This window comes from Anomaloglossus baeobatrachus, chromosome 2, assembly GCF_048569485.1.
Source record: "Anomaloglossus baeobatrachus isolate aAnoBae1 chromosome 2, aAnoBae1.hap1, whole genome shotgun sequence".
NCBI classification, from domain to species: Eukaryota; Metazoa; Chordata; class Amphibia; order Anura; family Aromobatidae; genus Anomaloglossus; species Anomaloglossus baeobatrachus.
In genome coordinates, this window is record NC_134354.1 from 383639104 (window position 1) to 383659801 (window position 20698).

At 50.3% G+C, this 20698-nt stretch overlaps 1 protein-coding gene across 1 annotated transcript in view; it reads left to right on the top strand.

The window, feature by feature from the left end:
- Positions 1–20698, top strand: part of GNL2 (G protein nucleolar 2) — a 153660-nt gene that overhangs the window by 21305 nt on the left and 111657 nt on the right. The window contains exons 3-4 of the mRNA XM_075336053.1: positions 1079–1173; positions 1267–1406. Coding sequence (XP_075192168.1) covers positions 1079–1173; positions 1267–1406 — 235 coding nt within the window. The remainder of the gene's footprint in view (positions 1–1078; positions 1174–1266; positions 1407–20698) is intronic.

Below are 20698 nucleotides of genomic sequence, written 5' to 3' on the forward strand. Positions count from 1 at the left end.
GTATAATTGGTGGAGAAAGGCTAAACTAGATGGACCTAGGTCTTCCTTTTTTTTTTTTTTTAATATCAATAAAACTGTAAACTGACTGGGAAGTATGTATTAAAGAAAAAGTGACTATATTAGGTCCTGGTAATCCATTGTTGCTCTCTGGATGCCAAAGCATTAAGCCCCAACAGCCCACCATAACCACCAATGTTAAACTCCTTAGCGGCAGAGATAACTGTTGGCTTTGGCAGCTAAGTTGTTAAATTGCAGGGTGTGGAGAGTTCCTTGATATTATATTTTATTCAGGTTAAGTGACCAGTCCTGTAAAGCCTCCATATCCACACTAGTTTGATACATCTGGAATGTGCTGTTGTTTTTTTTTTTTTGTTTTGTTTTTTTTTTATGAAAGGGTCATACTTATTTCTATCACAGCAGTTTAATACTCAGCTTACTTGATATGGCCCTTTAAAGGGGTTCTCCGAGAAATGTAATAAAATAGAAATTACACATTTAAATTATTTTTTTAATTACCTTTGCTTAGCAAAAAAAGTATGCTTTATCTAGGTCACACTGTCAGGATTTTAAAAATGGCACCTGCCATGTGAATCTTTGTGCAACTCGTCCTTGACTTAAGAGGATATGCAGTATGAAGAACGAGGCAGATGCACTAAAACTGTCAGGCTGAGATAACTGTTCATTCTCAGTCAGCTAAAGAAAGGTGTTTATCCTCTCCTTTAGTCCTCTCTGGTCAGTGTCCTGTCAGGTTGACTGAACAGAAGATTGTAATTTCACAGTGCCTGACGGACGCGGATCTGACCTGACGTCTGTCTAGAGCTGATGATGTTAACGCAGCCTGTCCTATTGCGTACCCTCTAGGATGGGTTGTGATTGATGGCAGTTGCCATCTTTAAAATTCTGACAGGGTGCACTAGATAAAGCATATCTTTTTGCTACATAAAGGTAAAGAATGTTCAATATGTATGTTATTTCTTATCTCAGAGAACGTTCTTTAAGAAAAGATGACATGAGATTGTGTTGTGTCATGGTTATTTTAACTCTTTCGGTTGAATGTTTTTTTTTTTTTTTTTTTCAGGAGCAAACATGGGAAAGTGATTAGACCTCTGCAGTATCAGTCATCTGTCTCATCTGGCACGGTGGCTAGAGTAGAGCCCAATATCAAGTGGTTTGGTGAGTGTTCTGCTAAAAGGATTTAATATGGCTTCTAATCGAACATCGGAGAGATGGCACTTAAGACGTTTTCTCCTATTTTTTTTTAACCAGGAAATACCCGTGTCATTAAGCAGTCCTCCCTGCAGAAGTTTCAAGAAGAAATGGATGCTGTCATGAAAGACCCATATAAAGTTGTGATGAAGCAGAGCAAGCTTCCGATGTCTCTCCTGTACGATCGGAAGAAACCTCACGTATGTAACGTTGCGCATTATACGTGATCAAGGAGGATTTGGGAAAAGAGTTTTGAAAGATGTAGAAATGGCTTTTGATCTATTTTAGGCAGTGTTTGATCTTTAGATGAATTAGAAGATGGCCATGCTGTCATGCTGTTCTTTCAGCTCTTCTGTATGTTTTATTAGATATTTTATTGTCCATAACAGTTCTGGAGGATATTGTCTTAGACCCCTGCATTTTGTTAATCCTCATATTTCTCCTAGAAATGTAAGAATAAATGGACAGCTGACTTAGCAGTTTGGGGAGGGTGCGGAATGGCTACACACTGACACTGTTCAATTAGTGCTGGCAGTATACATGTCTGTAACAAGAGAAAATAACATATATAGGAGGGACAGCACAAAGCAGACTGCAAAGAAAATAAACTTAAAGGGTACCTGTCACCACTCTTTTGGCCTATAAGCTGCGGCCACCACCACCGGGCTCTTATATACAGCATTCTAACATACTGTATATAAGAGCCCAGGCCGGAAGTATAACCTAAAAAACACTTTATAATACTCAACTAACGGTTGCGCGGTGGGCCTAATGGGCGTCTCCGCCTCTTTCGGACATCTTTGTGCTCCTTCTTCTCTAGCCGTGGTGCATGACGGGTCCAACGTCATCCACACTCGCCGGCATTCAGGTCTTGAGCAGGGCAGATCAAAGTATTGCAGTGCGCCTGCGCAGAACCGGCGAGTGTGTATGACGTAGACGCGTCATGCACACAGGCTTCAGAAAGAGGACGAAGATGGCCGAAAGAGGAGGCGCCTGCACCAGAAAACGTAGACGCCCATTAGGCCCACCGCGCGACTGTTAGGTAAGTATTATAAAGTGTTTTTTATGTTCTCCTCCCGGCCTGGGCTGTTATATATAGTATTTCTTTGTCGCTCCATTGGGAGACCCAGACAATTGGGTGTATAGGCTATGCCTCCGGAGGCCGCACAAAGTATTACACTAAAAGTGTAAAGCCCCTCCCCTTCTGCCTATACACCCCCCGTGCTCCCACGGGCTCCTCAGTTTTTATGCTTTGTGCGAAGGAGGCAGACATGCACGCACAGCTCCACAGATTAGTCAGCAGCAGCTGCTGACTATGTCGGATGGAAGAAAAGTGGGCCCATATAGGGCCCCCAGCATGCTCCCTTCTCACCCCACTCTTGTCGGCGGTGTTGTTAAGGTTGAGATATCCATTGCGGGTACGGAGGCTGGAGCCCACATGCTGTTTTCCTTCCCCATCCCCCTTAGGGCTCTGGGTGAAGTGGGATCCTAACGGTCTCCAGGCACTGAGACCGTGCTTCATCCACAACTCCTGAGGAGCCTGCTGGATAGGAGCCGGGTATCGTTCAGGGACATGGCCCTGCTACTTTAAGGTACTCTGTGTCCCCGTTGGGACCGCGCACAGCAACACTCCAGCATTGCTGGGTGTGCTAGTGCACCGGGGACCGCGGCGCTGACCGCGTTTGTGCCATTATACACTGCAGCGTCACTGAGTGTATTTGTGTATGGGGACTACCGCGCTGACGGCCGCTGCCATTGTTTTTACTGAGGCGCGGCTGGGACTGTTAGTGCGCCGGGGACTCTGCGCCGGCCGCGCTTATACGGCGGCCGCGCTTATAACTCGAGTCCCCGGCTTTTGGGCCTAGTCTCTGTTTCTTCCCGCCCCCAGCCCTGCCAGTCAGGGGAAGGGCGGGACGCTGTACAGCATGGCAGCACTGAGGGCTGGAGCATGCTTTGCATACTCCACCCCCCTCACTGTGCACAGTGAGGCACCAGCTCCCGCACTTTCTGGGTCACGCCCACGGCTCCCTCCTCTCCTCAGGACGCCGGCAGCCATTCCTGTCAGCCCCTTGGACGCTGCAGAGGGGAGACAAACTCTGGGGGACCCAGGCAGGGATTCTGGTAGCCACACAACCGCTTTAAGCGGGCGGTAAGCAGCACCTGAGGTGCTGGCCCCACTTGTGCAGTAGTGTGATTATAGTTTATATGTTTACAGGCTATATGTTACACTGTATGGTGCACAGTTGTTTTCTGGCTATATACCCTGTTGTGTCGCTCAAAGGAGCAACAATGTCGCCCACAAGAAGCAGGGGTGCCAAAACACAGGCTTACTATGCTGCCTGCGCCGCATGTATAACCTGGCTACCGGCAGGTTCCACTGACCCTCATTATGTGCACTGCTCGGCCCCTGTGGCACTTACTCAGCCGGAGCCTCTGCTAAGGGGGGCCCAGGGGGAACAACCAGCTTGTCCAGGTGACAGGGACGGAGTTTGCAGTTTTTACTGACAGACTTTCTGAGACTATAGCTAAAATACTAAAAGCTTTGCAGTCCAGACCGGTATCTCAGACCATGGGCACTGTGGAATCACTGCCCCCTAGTTTCCCTCAGTTGGAACAACAATGTCCCCCCGGGGTGTCTTATAGATCCCAGGGTGAGGTCTCTGACACGGACCGCTGTCCCAGACCGCCCAAGCGAGCTCGCTTGGAAATCCCCTCGACCTCATCACATTGTTCAGGGTCTCAGAGAGATGAATCTCTGTATGATGAAGCGAATAGCTGATCAGGATTCTGATCCTGAGGCCGCTCTCAACCTTGATACTCCTAATGGGGACGCCATAGTGAATGATCTTATTGCGTCCATAAATAAGATGTTGGATATTTCTCCCTCAGCTCCTCCAGCAGAGGAGTCAGCTTCTTAGCAGGAGAAGTTCCGTTTCAGGTTCCCCAAGCGTACAGCGAGTATGTTTCTGGATCACTCCGACTTCAGAGAGGCAGTCCAGAAACACCGAGTTTGTCCAGATAAGCGTTTTTCCAAGCGCCTTAAGGATACACGTTATCCCTTTCCCCCTGACGTGGTCAAGGGCTGGACTCAGTGTCCCAAGGTGGATCCTCCAATCTCCAGACTGGCGGCTAGATCCATAGTTGCAGTTGAAGATAGCGCTTCACTCAAGGATGCCACTGCCAGACAGATAAAGCTCTGGTTGAAATCCATCTATGAGGCTATCGGCGCGTCTTTCACTCCAGCATTCGCAGCAGTATGGGCACTCCAAGCTATCTCAGCGGGTCAAGCCCAAAATTGACGCACTCACACGTACGTCTGCGCCGCAAGTGGCTTCCATAACCTCTCAAACGTCGGCATTTGCGTCCTACGCTATTAATGCTATCCTGGACTCTGCGAGCCGTACGGCGGTTGCAGCCGACAGTTCGGTGGCATTACGCCTCACACCGCATCCTCGGTCGGTGGCAGGCTCTCCCTCTTCTGCGACACCTGGCTGCCGCAGGTAAAAGACCGATGGGTGAGAGACATTCTGTCTCACGGTTACAGGATAGAGTTCAGCTCTCGTCCTCCGACTCGATTCTTCAGAACATCTCCGCCTCCCGAGCGAGCCGATGCTCTTCTGCAGGCGTTGGACACTCTGAAGGTAGAAGGAGTGGTGATCCCTGTCCCTCTTCGGCAACAGGGTCACGGTTTTTACTCCAACCTGTTTGTGGTTCCAAAGAAGGACGGGTCTTTCCGTCCTGTCCTGGACCTAAAACTGCTCAACAAACACGTAAAGACCAGGCGGTTCCGGATGGAATCCCTCCGCTCCGTCATCTCCTCAATGTCCCAAGGAGTTTTCCTTGCATCGATCGATATCAAAGATGCTTATCTTCACGTTCCGATTGCTCCAGAGCATCAGCGCTTCCTGCGCTTCGCCATAGGAGACGAACACCTCCAGTTCGTGGCACTGCCGTTCGGCCTGGCGACAGCCCCCCGGGTTTTCACCAAGGTCATGGCTACAGTAGTCGCGGTCCTCCACTGCCAGGGTCACTCGGTGATCCCTTACTTAGACGATCTGCTGGTCAAGGCTCCCTCCCAAGAGGCATGCCAGCACAGCCTCAACGCTACTCTGGAGACTCTCCAGAGTTTCGGGTGGATCATCAATTTTCCAAAGTCAAATCTGACACCGGCCCAATCGCTGACATATCTTGGCATGGAGTTTCATACCCTCTCAGCGATAGTGAAGCTTCCGCTGAACAAGCAGCGTTCACTACAGACGGGGGTGCAATCTCTCCTTCAAGGTCAGTCACACCCCTTGAGGCGCCTCATGCACTTCCTGGGGAAGATGGTGGCAGCAATGGAGGCAGTCCCTTTCGCGCAGTTTCACCTGCGTCCTCTTCAATGGGACATCCTACGCAAATGGGACAGGAAACCGACGTCCCTCGACAGGAACGTCCACCTCTCTCAGGCAACCAAAGCTTCCCTTCGGTGGTGGCTTCTTCCCACTTCATTATCGAAGGGGAAATCCTTCCTACCCCCATCCTGGGCGGTGGTCACGACGGACGCGAGTCTGTCAGGGTGGGGAGCAGTTTTTCTCCACCACAGGGCTCAGGGTACGTGGACTCAGCAAGAGTCCTCGCTTCAGATCAATGTTCTGGAGATCAGGGCAGTGTATCTGGCCCTAAAAACGTTCCAGCAGTGGCTGGAAGGCAAGCAGATCCGAATTTGGTCGGACAACTCCACAGCGGTGGCATACATCAACCACCAAGGCGGGACACGCAGGCGGCAAGCCTTCCAGGAAGCCCGGCGGATTCTACTGTGGGTGGAAGCCACAGCGTACACCATATCCGCAGTTCACATCCCAGGCGTAGAAAACTGGGAAGCAGACTTTCTCAGTCGCCAGGGCATTGACGCAGGGGAATGGTCCCTTCATTCGGACGGGTTTCAGGAGATATGTTGCCACTGGGGCATGCCGGACGTCGACCTAATGGCGTCCCGGCACAACAACAAGGTACCGACATTCATGGCACGGTCTCAAGATCCCAGAGCTATGGCGGCAGACGCCTTAGTTCAGGATTGGTCGCAGTTTCAGCTCCCTTATGTGTTTCCTCCGCTGGCACTGTTGCCCAGAGTGTTACGCAAGATCAGGGCCGACTGCCGCCGCGTCATCCTCGTCGCTCCAGACTGGCCGAGGAGGTCGTGGTACCCGGATCTGTGGCATCTCACGGTCGGCCAACCGTGGGCACTACCAGACCGACCAGACTTGCTGTCTCAAGGGCCGTTTTTCCATCTGAATTCTGCGGCCCTCAACCTGACTGTGTGGCCATTGAGTCCTGGATCCTAGCGTTTTCAGGATTATCTCAAGAGGTCATTGCCACTGAGACAGGCTAGGAAACCAACGTCCGCCAAGATCTACCACAGGACGTGGAAAATGTTACTGTCGTGGTGCTCTGCTCAGGGCTTTTTCTCCCTGGCCATTTGCCTTGCCCATTTTTCTGTCCTTCCTTCAATCTGGACTGGAAAAGGGTTTGTCGCTCGGCTCCCTTAAGGGACAAGTCTCAGCGCTCTCTGTGTTTTTCCAGAAGCGCCTAGCCAGACTTCCACAGGTACGCACGTTCCTGCAGGGGGTTTGTCACATCGTTCCTCCTTACAAGCGGCCGTTAGAACCCTGGGATCTGAACAGGGTGCTGATGGTTCTTCAGAAACCACCATTCGAGCCAATGAGGGATATTTCTCTCGCACGCCTTTCGCAGAAAGTGGTTTTCCTAGTATAAGTCACTTCACTTCGGAGAGTGTCTGAGCTAGCAGCGTTATCGTGCAAAGCCCCTTTCCTGGTGTTTCACCAGGACAAGGTGGTTCTGCGTCCGGTTCAGGAATTTCTCCCTAAGTTGGTATCCCCCTTTCATCTCAATCAGGATATCTCCTTACCCTCTTTTTGTCCTCATCCAGTTCACCAATGTGAAAAGGATTTGCACTTGTTAGATCTGGTGAGAGCACTCAGACTCTACATTTCTCGTACGGCGCCCCTGCGCCGCTCGGATGCCCTCTTTGTCCTTGTCGCTGGTCAGCGTAAAGGGTCACAGGCTTCCAAATCAACCCTGGCTCGGTGGATCAAGGAACCAATTCTCGAAGCTTACCGTTCTGCTGGGCTTCCGGTTCCCTCAGGGCTGAAGGCCCATCCTACCAGAGCCGTGGGTGCGTCCTGGGCTTTGAGGCACCAGGCTACGGCTCAGCAGGTGTGTCAGGCGGCTACCTGGTCGAGCCTGCACACTTTCACGAAACACTATCAGGTGCATACCTATGCTTCGGCGGATGCCAGCCTAGGTAGACGAGTCCTTCAGGCGGCGGTTGCCCACCTGTAGGAAGGGGCCGTTTTACGGTTCTATTACGAGGTATTATTTTACCCACCCAGGGACTGCTTTTGGACGTCCCAATTGTCTGGGTCTCCCAATGGAGCGACAAAGAAGAAGGGAATTTTGTTTACTTACCGTAAATTCCTTTTCTTCTAGCTCCAATTGGGAGACCCAGCACCCGCCCCTGTTTTTTAGTGTACACATGTTGTTCATGTTGAATGGTTTCAGTTCTCCGATATTCCTTCGGATTGAATTTACTTTAACCAGTTTATAATTTTTTCCTCCTTCTTGCTTTTGCACCAAAACTGAGGAGCCCGTGGGAGCACGGGGGGGTGTATAGGCAGAAGGGGAGGGGCTTTACACTTTTAGTGTAATACTTTGTGCGGCCTCCGGAGGCATAAGGTACTGTCACACATAACGAGATCGCTAGCGAGATCGCAGCTGAGTCACCGTTTTGGTGACGCAGTTGCGATCCCGTTAGCGATCTCGTTATGTGTGACACTTACCAGCGATCAGGCCCCTGCTGTGAGATCTCTAGTCGTTGCAGAATGGTCCAGGCCATTTTCTTCAAAGGCGATGTCCTGCTGGGCAGGACACATCGCTGTGTTTGACACTGTGTGACAGGGTCACAGTGACTGCTGAGATCGTTATACAGGTCGCTACTGCGATCTGTATTGTTCTGCATCGCTGGTAAGATCTCACTGTGTGACATCTCACCAGCGACCTACCAGCGACTTATCTGCGATCCCTATCAGGTCGCATCGTTTTTGGGATCGCAGGTAAGTCGTTATGTGTGAAGGTACCTTTAGCCTATACACCCAATTGTCTGGGTCTCCCAATTGGAGCTAGAAGAAAAGGAATTTACGGTAAGTAAACAAAATTCCCTTCTTTAGAATGCTGTATATAAGAGCCCGGTGGTGGTGGCCGCAGCTTATAGGACAAAAAAGTGGTCACAGGTTCCCTTTAAGAATGTATTTTAAGTCTATTCAGTATCCACAAACCCTACCTGACTGCTGAGATGTTGCATTGCTCAATACAAGCCGCAGCTTTCACAGGAGCTGTCCATCTACCCTGGAGTGTGGAGATTGTTATTCGTTCACAAAGTATTATTCAACCACTATGGAAGTTTTCAAAGTAAATACAGCATCCTTATCAGGTCTAAGAGATCTGTATAGCAATGCATGCAGATTGTATTCTTAAATTTAGCATATCCACTCGACATGACAATTTGCCACTTATCTACAAGGTAACTTTCAAGTGTTTAAAGAGGTGGTCCGAAGGTTAAAGTAATTTTCACTCTAAATCTCTATCTATTTAGTGCCATAATCTAAACTCATATAATATGCTAACATTGAAAAGTCCCTACCGTTCCCTCACTACACGAACTGCTTTTATATATTTTTTTTTTTTCCCTACTTTGACTATTTAATTGAGAATGCCAGTGCATGCTGGGATACTCAAAGGAAGCGTCCTCACGGGGCAGAGGCTGTGGTCACTGTCATGTTCTATGTCCCCTGTCTGAAACCAAGTGCCATCAGTGACGGTTGATTAAGAGGCTTAAATGCCCCTGCAAATGACATCACTGGTCTCTCTATGCCAGGTATTCTGACAACTCTGTTGCCGACTCATTATTGCTGATCTGAGCCGTCAACATAGTGCCCTGTCATTATGCACATAGCACAGCATGGAGAGACCAGCCCAACCCCGAATATGAGCGTCACTGATGACTGTTTCAGAGAGAGGGCAGAGACTAGGCCATGGGACTCAAACATGCTGGCCACATGCGGCCCCTCAGACTTCTCCTTGCGACCCGCAGGGCTGTGGATGCAGTAACGATCGTGGCAGGAGCCACAGCTGTCAGCGCTTTATTTCAGACGAGTCAAGCTTTCTGCACAACTTGATGGCAGCCGCTGGCCAGTCAGAGGCAAGCAACTGACGCGTATGACCTCAGCTGCTTGCCTCTGATTGGCCAGTGTCTGCTATTGGAATACATGTGCAGAGAGAATTTGACTTTGCATCGCCGGAAAAAAGTTCATCTGAATTTCAGATGAAACGCCGACAGAGGCTACGATCATTATCGCGTCCACGTGCCTGTGGGCCGCATGAAGCAGGAAAGAGGACGCCGAGGGAACAGAGGACAGGTGAGAAGAATGTTTTGCTGTGTGTGTGTGTGTGTAATGGCACAATAGCAGACCAGGAGGGACATTGCTACAAGAAGATGACCAGTAAAAGGGAACATTGCTACAAGTGGAGGACCTGCAATAGGCACAAGGATGGACACATTACCACAGGATAGACACAAGAATGAAGCACATTACTACAGGGTGGAGACAAGGATGGACACATTACTATAGGATGAGGACCAAGATGGGGACATTACAATAGTATGAGGACCAGGATGGGGCACATTACTATAGGATGAGGACCAGGATGGGGCACATTACTACAGGACCAGGATGGGGCACATTACTACAGGACCAGGATGGGGCACATTACTACAGGACCAGGATGGGACACATTACTACAGGACCAGGATGGGACACATTACTACAGGACCAGGATGGGACACATTACTACAGGACCAGGATGGGACACATTACTACAGGACCAGGATGGGGCACATTACTACAGGACCAGGATGGGGCACATTACTACAGGACCAGGATGGGGCACATTAATACAGGACCAGGATGGGGCACATTACTACAGGATGAGGACCAGGACAGGGCACATTACTACAAGGGGACAAGGATGGTGCACATTACTTACAAAGAGGGGATAAAATGTAAAAATAAAAATCCTAAAGTATGAATTTTATTTTCTTCGGCGCTCTATTGGGAGACCCAGACGATTGGGTGTATAGCACTGCCTCCGGAGGCCACACAAAGCAATTACACTAAAAAGTGTAAGGCCCCTCCCCTTCTGGCTATACACCCCCAGTGGGATCACTGGCTCACCAGTTTTTCTGCTTTGTGCGAAGGAGGTCAGACATCCACGCATAGCTCCACTGTTTGTAGTCAGCAGTAGCTGCTGGCTATATCGGATGGAAGAAAAGAGGGCCCATATGGGGCCCCCAGCATGCTCCCTTCTCACCCGCGGTGGTGCTTGTAAGGTTGAGGTACCTATTGCTGGTACAGAGGCTGGAGCCCACATGCTGTTTTCCTTCCACATCCCCTGGAGGGCTCTGTGGAAGTGGGATCTTGCCGGCCCCCAAGCCCTGGGGCCGGGCTCCATCCACAGACCCAGAGAACCTGCTGGATTTGGAGCGGGAGTGCCGTTCAGGGACAAGGCCCTGCAACTTTCAGGTACTCTGTGTCCCCGGCAGGCACGGACACTCTCAAGGCTTGCTGAGCGTTATAGTGCGCCGGGGACAGTAGCGCTGTGCGCTGGGGTTAGGTCACTGCAGCTTTGCTGAGTGACGTTACATGTTGGGAACTACTGCGCCGACCGCTACTGGAGCGGCGGCGCAGCTGCGACTTGTGGTGCGCCGGGGACTTTGCGCCGACCGCGCTTTTACGGCGGCGGCGCTTCTAACTTTAGCCCCCGGCTTCTGCGGCCTAGCGCCGCTTCGTTCCCGCCCCCACCCTGTCAATCAGGGTAGGGGAGAGACGCTGCTCAATAGGCAGCGCCGAGGGCTGGAGCTTTATTTACATGCTCCAGCCCTCTCACTAGGCACAGTGGGAAGCAGGCTTCCCGCTCTTCGTCTGTATACGCCCAGGCAGGGCTGTGGAGTCGGTAAGCCAAACCTTCGACTCCGACTCCGACTCCGACTCCTCAAATTCTCTTGCACCGACTCCGACTCCGGCTCCGACTCCGACTCCGGCTCCGACTCCGACTCCTACATATATTGCTTATAGTTAGGTGAAAAATTTATTGTAGTACATGAATATGTGTATGTGAACATCAGACATTTAATAATTTTTATGATACAATAATCAAGATATTTGGATAGAACATAAAATATATTTATTGGAATACAACTTTAGAACACAAAAAACTGTAATAAATTGTAAATATGTAATACACTATGTAATATACAGTAGATTACATATATATCTTGTGTGTGTGTATACACACTGTATATATATATATATTATATATATTACATATTTACAATTTATTAGTTTTTTTGTGTTCTAAAGTTGTATTCCAATAAATATTTTATGTTCTATCCAAATATCTTGATTATTGTATCATAAAAACAATTAAATGTCTGATGTTCACATTGTACTACAATAAATTTTTCACTTAAATATAAGCATTATACTAAATGTTGTTATTTAGTAAAATATTCAGCACATTCTGCATTGCACTCCTGTCCCCAATTTATTATATATTTTAGGAGTCGGAGTCGGTGCATTTTATACCGACTCCGACTCCGACTCCGACTCCACCAAAATGAGCTCCGACTCCGACTCCGACTCCACGACTCCGACTCCGACTCCACAGCCCTGCGCCCAGGGCCCGCCCCCCCTCTCCTCAAGGACGCCGGCAGCCATTACACATGCGGTCTGGCTGGGGAAAGGCAGCAGGCTCTGGGAGACCCAGACTAAAGGGATTTCGGCGACCACACACCCGCTCCTAAGCGGGCGGTAAGCAGCACTTTAGTGCTGGCCCCACTAGTGCCTCAGTGTTATATTAGTGTACTTTTTTCTTGGTACCATATATATATATATTTGCACTGTAAGGTCGCTTCTTGGCTGGACACCCTGTACTGCTCTGAGGAGGCAGCAACATGTCATCCGCAAAACGCAAGGGTGCCAAGGCACAGGCTGTGTACACTGTTTGTACTGCATGTGGGGCTAATCTACCAGCAGGCTCCAACGACTCTCATTGTGTGCAATGTTCAGTCCCAGTGGCACTTCGTCAGCCAGAGCCTATTGTGGTGGTAGCCCAGGCAGAGACGCCTGTGAACCCTGCCCCGGTGACGGGGACAGACTTTGCAGTTTTTGCTGATAAAATGTCTGTGACTATGGCAAAAATCCTGGAGACCTTGCAGTCCAGGCCAGTTGCTCAGACCATGGACACTGCTGTGTCTATGCTCTCCGGTCCCCCTCAGTTGGAACTAATCCGTACTTCAGGGGGGTCTCAAGCATCACAGGCTGAAGTCTCTGACTCAGATGACAGTCCCAGGCAGCCTAAGCGAGCTCGCTGGGAAAGACCCTCCACGTCTTCACACTGCTCAGGGTCTCAGCGACAAGAGTCTCTCTGTGATGAGACTGAGGACGGTGATCAGGATTCTAATCCTGAGGCCCCTCTCAATCTGGATGCCCCTGATGGTGACGCCATGGTTAATGACCTTATATCGGCAATTAATAGGCTGTTGGATATTTCTCCCCCAGCCCCTTCTGCAGAGGAGGCAGCTGCACAGCAGGAGAAGTTCCATTTCCTATATCCCAAGCGTAAATTAAGTGCTTTTTTGGACCACTCTGACTTCAGAGAATCGATCCAGAAACACGACGCTCATCCAGACAAGCGTTTCTCTAAACGTTCTAAGGATACCCGTTATCCTTTTCCCTCTGAGGTGGCCAAACGCTGGACCCAGTGTCCAAAGGTGGATCCCCCAATTTCCAAGCTTGCGGCTAGATCCATAGTCGCAGTAGAGGATGGCGCTTCACTTAAAGATGCCAACGACAGACAGATGGACCTTTGGTTGAAATCTGTCTATGAATCTATCGGCGCGTCGTTTGCTCCAGCATTCGCGGCCGTGTGGGCACTCCAAGCTATTTCAGCTGGTTTAGCACAGGTGGATGCTTTCATACATCCAGCAGTGCCGCAAGTGGCGTCCCTAACTTCGCAAATGTCTGCGTTTGCGACCTATGCTATCAATGCTGTCCTAGAATCTACGAGCCGTACCGCTATGGCGTCCGCCAATTCTGTGGTTTTGCGCAGAGCCTTGTGGTTAAAGGACTGGAAAGCAGATGCTGGTTCCAAAAAATGCTTAACCAACTTGCCATTATCTAGAGACAGACTGTTTGGTGAGCCATTGGCTGAAATCATAAAACAGTCCAAGGGTAAGGACTCTTCCTTACCACAGCCCAGAGCAAGTAAACCTCAACAGAAAAAGTGGCAGTCGAGGTTTCGGTCCTTTCGAGGCTCGGGCAAGGCCCAATTCTCCTCGTCCAAAAGGACTCAGAAAGAACAAGGGAGCTCAGATTCCTGGCGGGCTCACTCACGCCCCAGGAAAGCAAATGGAGGAACCGCTTCCAAAGCGGCTACCTCATGACTTTCGGCCTCCTCCCTCCGCATCCTCGGTCGGTGGCAGGCTCTCCCGCTTTTGCGACATTTGGCTGTCACAGGTCAAAGACCGGTGGGTAACAGACATTCTGTCTCGCGGGTACAGAATCGAGTTCAATTCTCGGCCTCCACTTCGGTTCTTCAGAACCTCCCCACACCCCAACCGAGCAGATGCCCTGCTGCAGGCGGTGGACTCTCTAAGAGCAGAAGGAGTCGTGATCCCTGTCCCCCCTCAGGAACGGGGGCGAGGATTTTACTCCAATCTCTTTGTGGTTCCAAAAAAGGACGGCTCCTTCCGTCCTGTTCTGGACCTAAAACTGCTCAACAAGCATGTGAACGCCAGGCGGTTCCGGATGGAATCCCTCCGCTCAGTCATTGCCTCAATGTCTCAAGGAGATTTCCTAGCATCAATAGACATCAAAGATGCTTATCTCCACGTGCCGATTGCTACAGAGCACCAATGCTTTCTACGCTTCGTGATAGGAGACGACCATCTTCAGTTCGTAGCTCTGCCATTTGGTCTGGCGACAGCCCCTCGGGTGTTCACCAAGATCATGGCGGCAGTGGTAGCAGTCTTGCACTCTCACGGACACTCTGTGATCCCTTACTTGGACGATCTACTGGTCAAGGCACCCTCTCAAGAGGCATGCCAACTCAGCCTGAATGTTGCACTGGAGACTCTCCAGGCGTTCGGGTGGATCATCAACTTCCCAAAGTCAAATCTGTCACCGACCCAATCACTAACGTATCTTGGCATGGAGTTTCATACTCTCTCAGCGATAGTGAAGCTTCCGCTGGACAAGCAGCGGTCTCTACAGACTGGGGTGCAGGCTCTCCTTCAAAGTCAGCCGCACTCCTTAAGACGCCTCATGCACTTCCTCGGGAAGATGGTGGCGGCAATAGAGGCGGTTCCGTTTGCGCAGTTTCATCTGCGTCCACTTCAATGGGACATTCTCCGCCAATGGGACGGGAAGTCAACATCCCTGGACAGGAAAGTCTCCCTTTCCCAGACGGCCAAAGACTCTCTGCAGTGGTGGCTTCTTCCCACCTCATTATCACAGGGAAGATCCTTCCTGCCACCGTCTTGGGCGGTGGTCACGACAGACGCGAGTCTGTCAGGGTGGGGAGCAGTCTTTCTCCACCACAGGGCTCAGGGTACGTGGTCTCAGCAGGAGTCCACCCTTCAGATCAATGTTCTGGAAATCAGAGCAGTGTATCTTGCCCTACTAGCCTTCCAGCAGTGGCTGGAAGGAAGGCAGATCCGAATTCAGTCGGACAACTCCACAGCGGTGGCATACATCAACCACCAAGGGGGGACACGCAGTCGGCAAGCCTTCCAGGAAGTCCGGCGGATTCTGATGTGGGTGGAAGCCACAGCCTCCACCATATCCGCGGTTCACATCCCCGGCGTAGAAAACTGGGAAGCAGACTTCCTCAGTCGCCAGGGCATGGACGCAGGGGAATGGTCCCTTCACCCAGACGTGTTTCAGGAAATCTGTCGCCGCTGGGGGGTGCCGGACGTCGACCTAATGGCGTCACGGCACAACAACAAGGTCCCAACCTTCATGGCACGGTCTCGCGATCAAAGAGCGCTGGCGGCAGACGCCCTAGTGCAAGATTGGTCGCAGTTCCGGCTCCCTTATGTGTTTCCACCTCTGGCACTCTTGCCCAGAGTGCTACGCAAGATCAGATCCGATTGCAGCCGCGTCATACTTGTCGCCCCAGACTGGCCGAGGAGGGCGTGGTATCCGGATCTGTGGCAGCTCACGGTCGGCCAACCGTGGGCACTCCCAGACCGACCAGACTTACTGTCCCAAGGGCCGTTTTTCCATCGGAATTCTGCGGCCCTGAACCTGACTGTGTGGCCATTGAGTCCTGGATCCTAACTTCTTCAGGATTGTCCCAAGGGGTCGTTGCCACCATGAGACAGGCTAGGAAGCCCACGTCCGCTAAGATCTACCACAGAACGTGGAGGATATTTTTATCCTGGTGCTCTGCTCAGGGAGTGTCTCCCTGGCCATTTGCATTGCCTACCTTTCTTTCTTTCCTGCAATCTGGGTTAGAAAATGGTTTGTCGCTCGGCTCCCTTAAAGGTCAGGTCTCGGCGCTATCCGTCTTTTTTCAGAGGCGTTTGGCACGCCTTCCTAAGGTGCGCACGTTCCTACAGGGGGTTTGCCATATCGTACCCCCGTACAAGCGGCCGTTAGATCCATGGGATCTGAACAGGGTACTAGTTGCCCTCCAGAAGCCGCCCTTCGAGCCTCTGAAGGAGGTTTCACTTTCTAGACTATCACAGAAAGTGGCTTTTCTGGTAGCGATCACATCTCTTCGGAGAGTGTCTGAGCTGGCAGCACTATCATCCAAGGCTCCCTTCCTGGTCTTCCACCAGGACAAGGTTGTGCTGCGCCCTATTCAGGAGTTTCTCCCGAAGGTGGTATCCTCTTTTCATCTTAATCAGGATATCTCTTTGCCTTCGTTTTGTCCTCATGCAGTTCATCGGTATGAGAAGGATTTACATTTGTTAGATCTGGTGAGAGCAATCAGAATCTACATTTCCCGCACGGCGCCCTTGCGCCGTTCGGATGCACTCTTTGTCCTTGTCGCTGGTAAGCGCAAAGGGTCGCAGGCTTCTAAGGCCACCCTGGCTCGATGGATCAAAGAACCAATTCTTGAAGCCTACCGTTCTGCTGGGCTTCCGGTTCCATCAGGGCTGAAGGCCCATTCTACCAGAGCCGTGGGTGCATCCTGGGCATTACGACACCAGGCTACGGCTCAACAGGTGTGCCAGGCAGCCACCTGGTCGAGTCTGCACACTTTCACCAAACATTATCAGGTGCATACCTATGCTTCGGCGGACGCCAGCCTAGGTAGAAGAGTCCTGCAGGCGGCAGTTGCCTCCCCGTAGGGGAGGGCTGTCTTGCAGCTCTAACATGAGGTATTTCTTTACCCACCCAGGGACAGCTTTTGGACGTCCCAATCGTCTGGGTCTCCCAATAGAGCGCCGAAGAAGAAGGGAATTTTGTTACTTACCGTAAATTCCTTTTCTTCTAGCTCTTATTGGGAGACCCAGCACCCGCCCTGTTGTCCTTCGGGATTTTTGGTTTGTTTGCGGGTACACATGTTGTTCATGTTGAACGGTTTTCAGTTCTCCGATGTTACTCGGAGTGAATTTGTTTAAACCAGTTATTGGCTTTCCTCCTTCTTGCTTTTGCACTAAAACTGGTGAGCCAGTGATCCCACTGGGGGTGTATAGCCAGAAGGGGAGGGGCCTTACACTTTTTAGTGTAATTGCTTTGTGTGGCCTCCGGAGGCAGTGCTATACACCCAATCGTCTGGGTCTCCCAATAAGAGCTAGAAGAAAAGGAATTTACGGTAAGTAACAAAATTCCCTTCTTTACCAGCAAAAATATTACATACAGTACAGTGCTACCCCTGTTTTTGTTGACATTGGTTTCTGTTGATTTTTTTTCCACTAAATATTTGCCTCGGTTTTCGTCTGTTTTTGTCTGCATGCCCACGTGACTACGCTGCTATTTTTGCAAATAACAAAGGGTGATCCACATATTTTCCTGCTCTGTGGCATTATGTGAGTGTCACGCCGCTTGTCAATTTAAAAATATATTTAAGAAATGTTAGATACTAATGTAAAGAATAAATACATTTTATTTTATATTCATTTAATATTCCTTTTATATTCATTTCTTAAATTTTTTTTAGTATTAATCACGATCTTTATTCCCTATAAAATGTGTCTTTGTGTATTTTAGAATGTGTAAAACAAATTAATTGGGTTTACATTGATTTCTATGGAAATAATTGCTTCAGTTTTAGTCGGTTTCAGTTTTTATTGATTGTATGCAGACGGATTATCAACGAAAACAGAGGCATCACTATATATATAAACCAAAAACACACATATCTTATAATAAACGAAAAATGTTCAAAAACATTAATCCAAAGGTGCATAGAAAAAAAGATGGTACCAATAAAAATGTCACTTTGTCCTGGAAAAAATGCCCCCCACAAACCCCACCCCCAAAGTTTTTTTTTTTTTTTTGTTTTTTTTTTCCCCATGTGTGGCGCTTTTACCCAGCTGAGTGGTCTGAATCTGCCAGTGACCGACTCATTTCAGGGAGGGGTCAGTCTGTCAGTGACCGCAGCCTCTACTACCCCCTTATGACGGTTCATTTGAGTATCCCAGCATGCACTGGGATTCTCAAACAAGGCATTATTAAAAAGGAAATGGGGAAAAAAAATAGAATAGTAGTTAGGGAAGGCTATGGATTTTTCTTCAGCGCTCTATTGGGAGACCCAGACGATTGGGGTATAGCTACTGCCCTCCGGAGGCCACACAAAGCACTACACTAAAAAGTGCAAGGCCCCTCCCCCTCTGGCTATACCCCCCCGTGGTATCACGGGTTCTCCAGTTTTAGCTTTGTGTGCGAAGGAGGTCAGACATCCACGCATAGCTCCACAGATTTTAGTCAGCAGTAGCTGCTGACTATTTCGGATGGAAGAAAAGAGGACACATATAGTGTCCCCAGCATGCTCCCTTCTCACCCCTGGATGGTGTTGTAAGGTTGAGGTACCTATTGCTGGTACGGAGGCTGGAGCCCACATGCTGCTTTCCTTCCACATCCCCCTGAGGGGCTCTGTGGAAGTGGGATCCTGCCGGCCTCAAAGCTCTGACGCCGGGCTCCATCCACAGACCCATTTGAACCTGCTGGATACGGAGCTGGAGTACCGTTCAGGGACATGGCCCTGCACCATTACAGGTACTCTGTGTCCCCGTACACACAGGCACAGCACACTCCAGACTTGCTGGGTGTGCTAGTGCGCCGGGGACAGTAAAGGGTTACAGTCACTGCAGCCTTGCTGAGTGACTTTGTGTTTTGGGAACTACCGCGCCGGACGCTCCGGGAGCGGCGGCGCGGCTGGGACTTGTAGTTCGCCGGGGACTGGGCGCCGACCGCGCTTTTACGGCGGCGGCGCTTATAACTCCAGTCCCCGGCTTCTGCGGCCTAGTGCCGCTTCGTTCCCGCCCCCTCCCTGTCACTCAGGGAAGGGGACAGGCGCTGAGCAATCAGCAGCGCCGAGGGCTGGAGCCTTTTTACATGCTCCAGCCCTCTCACTGCACTCTGTCGGACGCCGGATTCCCGCTCTGCCTTGGGGGCACGCCCACGGCCCGCCCCTACTCACACGAGCTGGGGAAGAAGCCGGCAGCCATTTCTGCAGAGCTCGGGGCACCAAGGCAGGACAGTGGCGATCATACACCCGCTTATAGGCGGGCGGTAAGAGGCACACATAGTGCTGACCACGATATAACTGCAGTGTATACATGTGTTGTTTTTAACTACATAGGTCGCTATATGCCCGCTTGGGGAGCGACACATCAGCAGCAGGAAAGCAGGTGTGCTAGAGCACAGGCTTTCTAGGCTGCTTGTTTTGCACGACTGAGGTGTTCATTTGTGTTTATGCTGATATGCTATACATTGCACTGTACAGTCGCTAGTCTTAGCTATATTCTTCTGGAATGGCTAGACTACAGCAGCAGAAAACCAAGGGTGCTGGGGCACAGGTTTTTTTCTATGCTGCTTGTATTGCATGGGCTGCAGTGTGCATTTGTACTTGTGCTTGTATGCTATACATTGCACTGTATGGTCACTCTTCTGGGCTATATTCCCCTAGATGACTAGTATACAGCAGCAGAAGAGCAGAGGTGCCAGGGCACAGGCTTCTATGCTGCTTGGATTGCATGTGCTGCAGTGTTCATTTGTACTTGTGCTTGTATGCTATACATTGCACTGTAGGGTCACTCTTCTGGGCTATATTCCCCTAGATGACTAGTATACAGCAGCAGAAGAGCAGGGGTGCCAGGGCACAGGCTTCTATGCTGCTTGTATTGCTTGTGCTGCAGTGGTCATTTGTACTTTATGCCTGTATGCTATACATTGCAATGTACGGTCACCAATCTTGGCTATATACTTCTAGATAGCTAGTCGGCAGCGGCAAAAAAGCAACACAGTTTTCAGTGCTGTTTTTACTACATGGGATGCTGTTCATGACACCGTCCCATTGTGTGCATGCTCCCCTGTAGCACGTCGTCTGCCGGGGTCTCTAGCACTTCGTCTGCCGGGGCTCTACTAGTTGTGGCCAAAGAAACCTCCTGTCAACCCTGTCCATGGACAGGGACGGAGTAGTCATAATATAGAGACTTGCACCCATGGGCAATCTACTTGAACAAAAGGCAGCTCTTCAGGGCTTTGATACTGACATCGCTCTCAATCCGGATACACCGGGTGGTAACGCCATACGGAATGATCCTATACCGTCCACCAATGGAAGGTTGGATCTTTCTCCCTCAGCTCCCCCAGTGGAGATAGGAGACGAACAGGAGAAGTTCCTTTTCAGTGTCTCACGCAGATATTGAGTATTTTTCTGGCCACGCTGACTTCAGAGAAGCAGTCCAGGAACACCACGCTTACCAGATAAGCGTCTTCTCCAAACGTTTTTAGGATACACGTTATCCCTTTTTTCCCCTGACGTGGTCAGCGCTGGACCCAGGGTCCAAAGGTGGATTCTCCAATCTCCAGGCTTGCATATAGAGCCATAGTTGCACTGGAGATGGGGCTTCACTTAAAGATGCCATTCACAGACAGATGGACTCTGGTTGAAATCTGTCTAGGAGGCTATCGGCGTGTCGGTTGCTCCGGCATTCACAGCCGTATAGGCAACCTAACCTTTTCAGCTGTTCTTGCGCAGCTGGCCTTGAGCACATGTACATCTGTACCGCAGAGGCGTCCGTAACTCCGCAATGTCTGCACTGCGACTTACCCTATTAATGCTGTCCTAAAAGTACAGTCGAGGTTTCGGTCCTTCCCAAACTCGGGCAGGTCCCAATTGTCCTCGTGCAAAAGGGCTA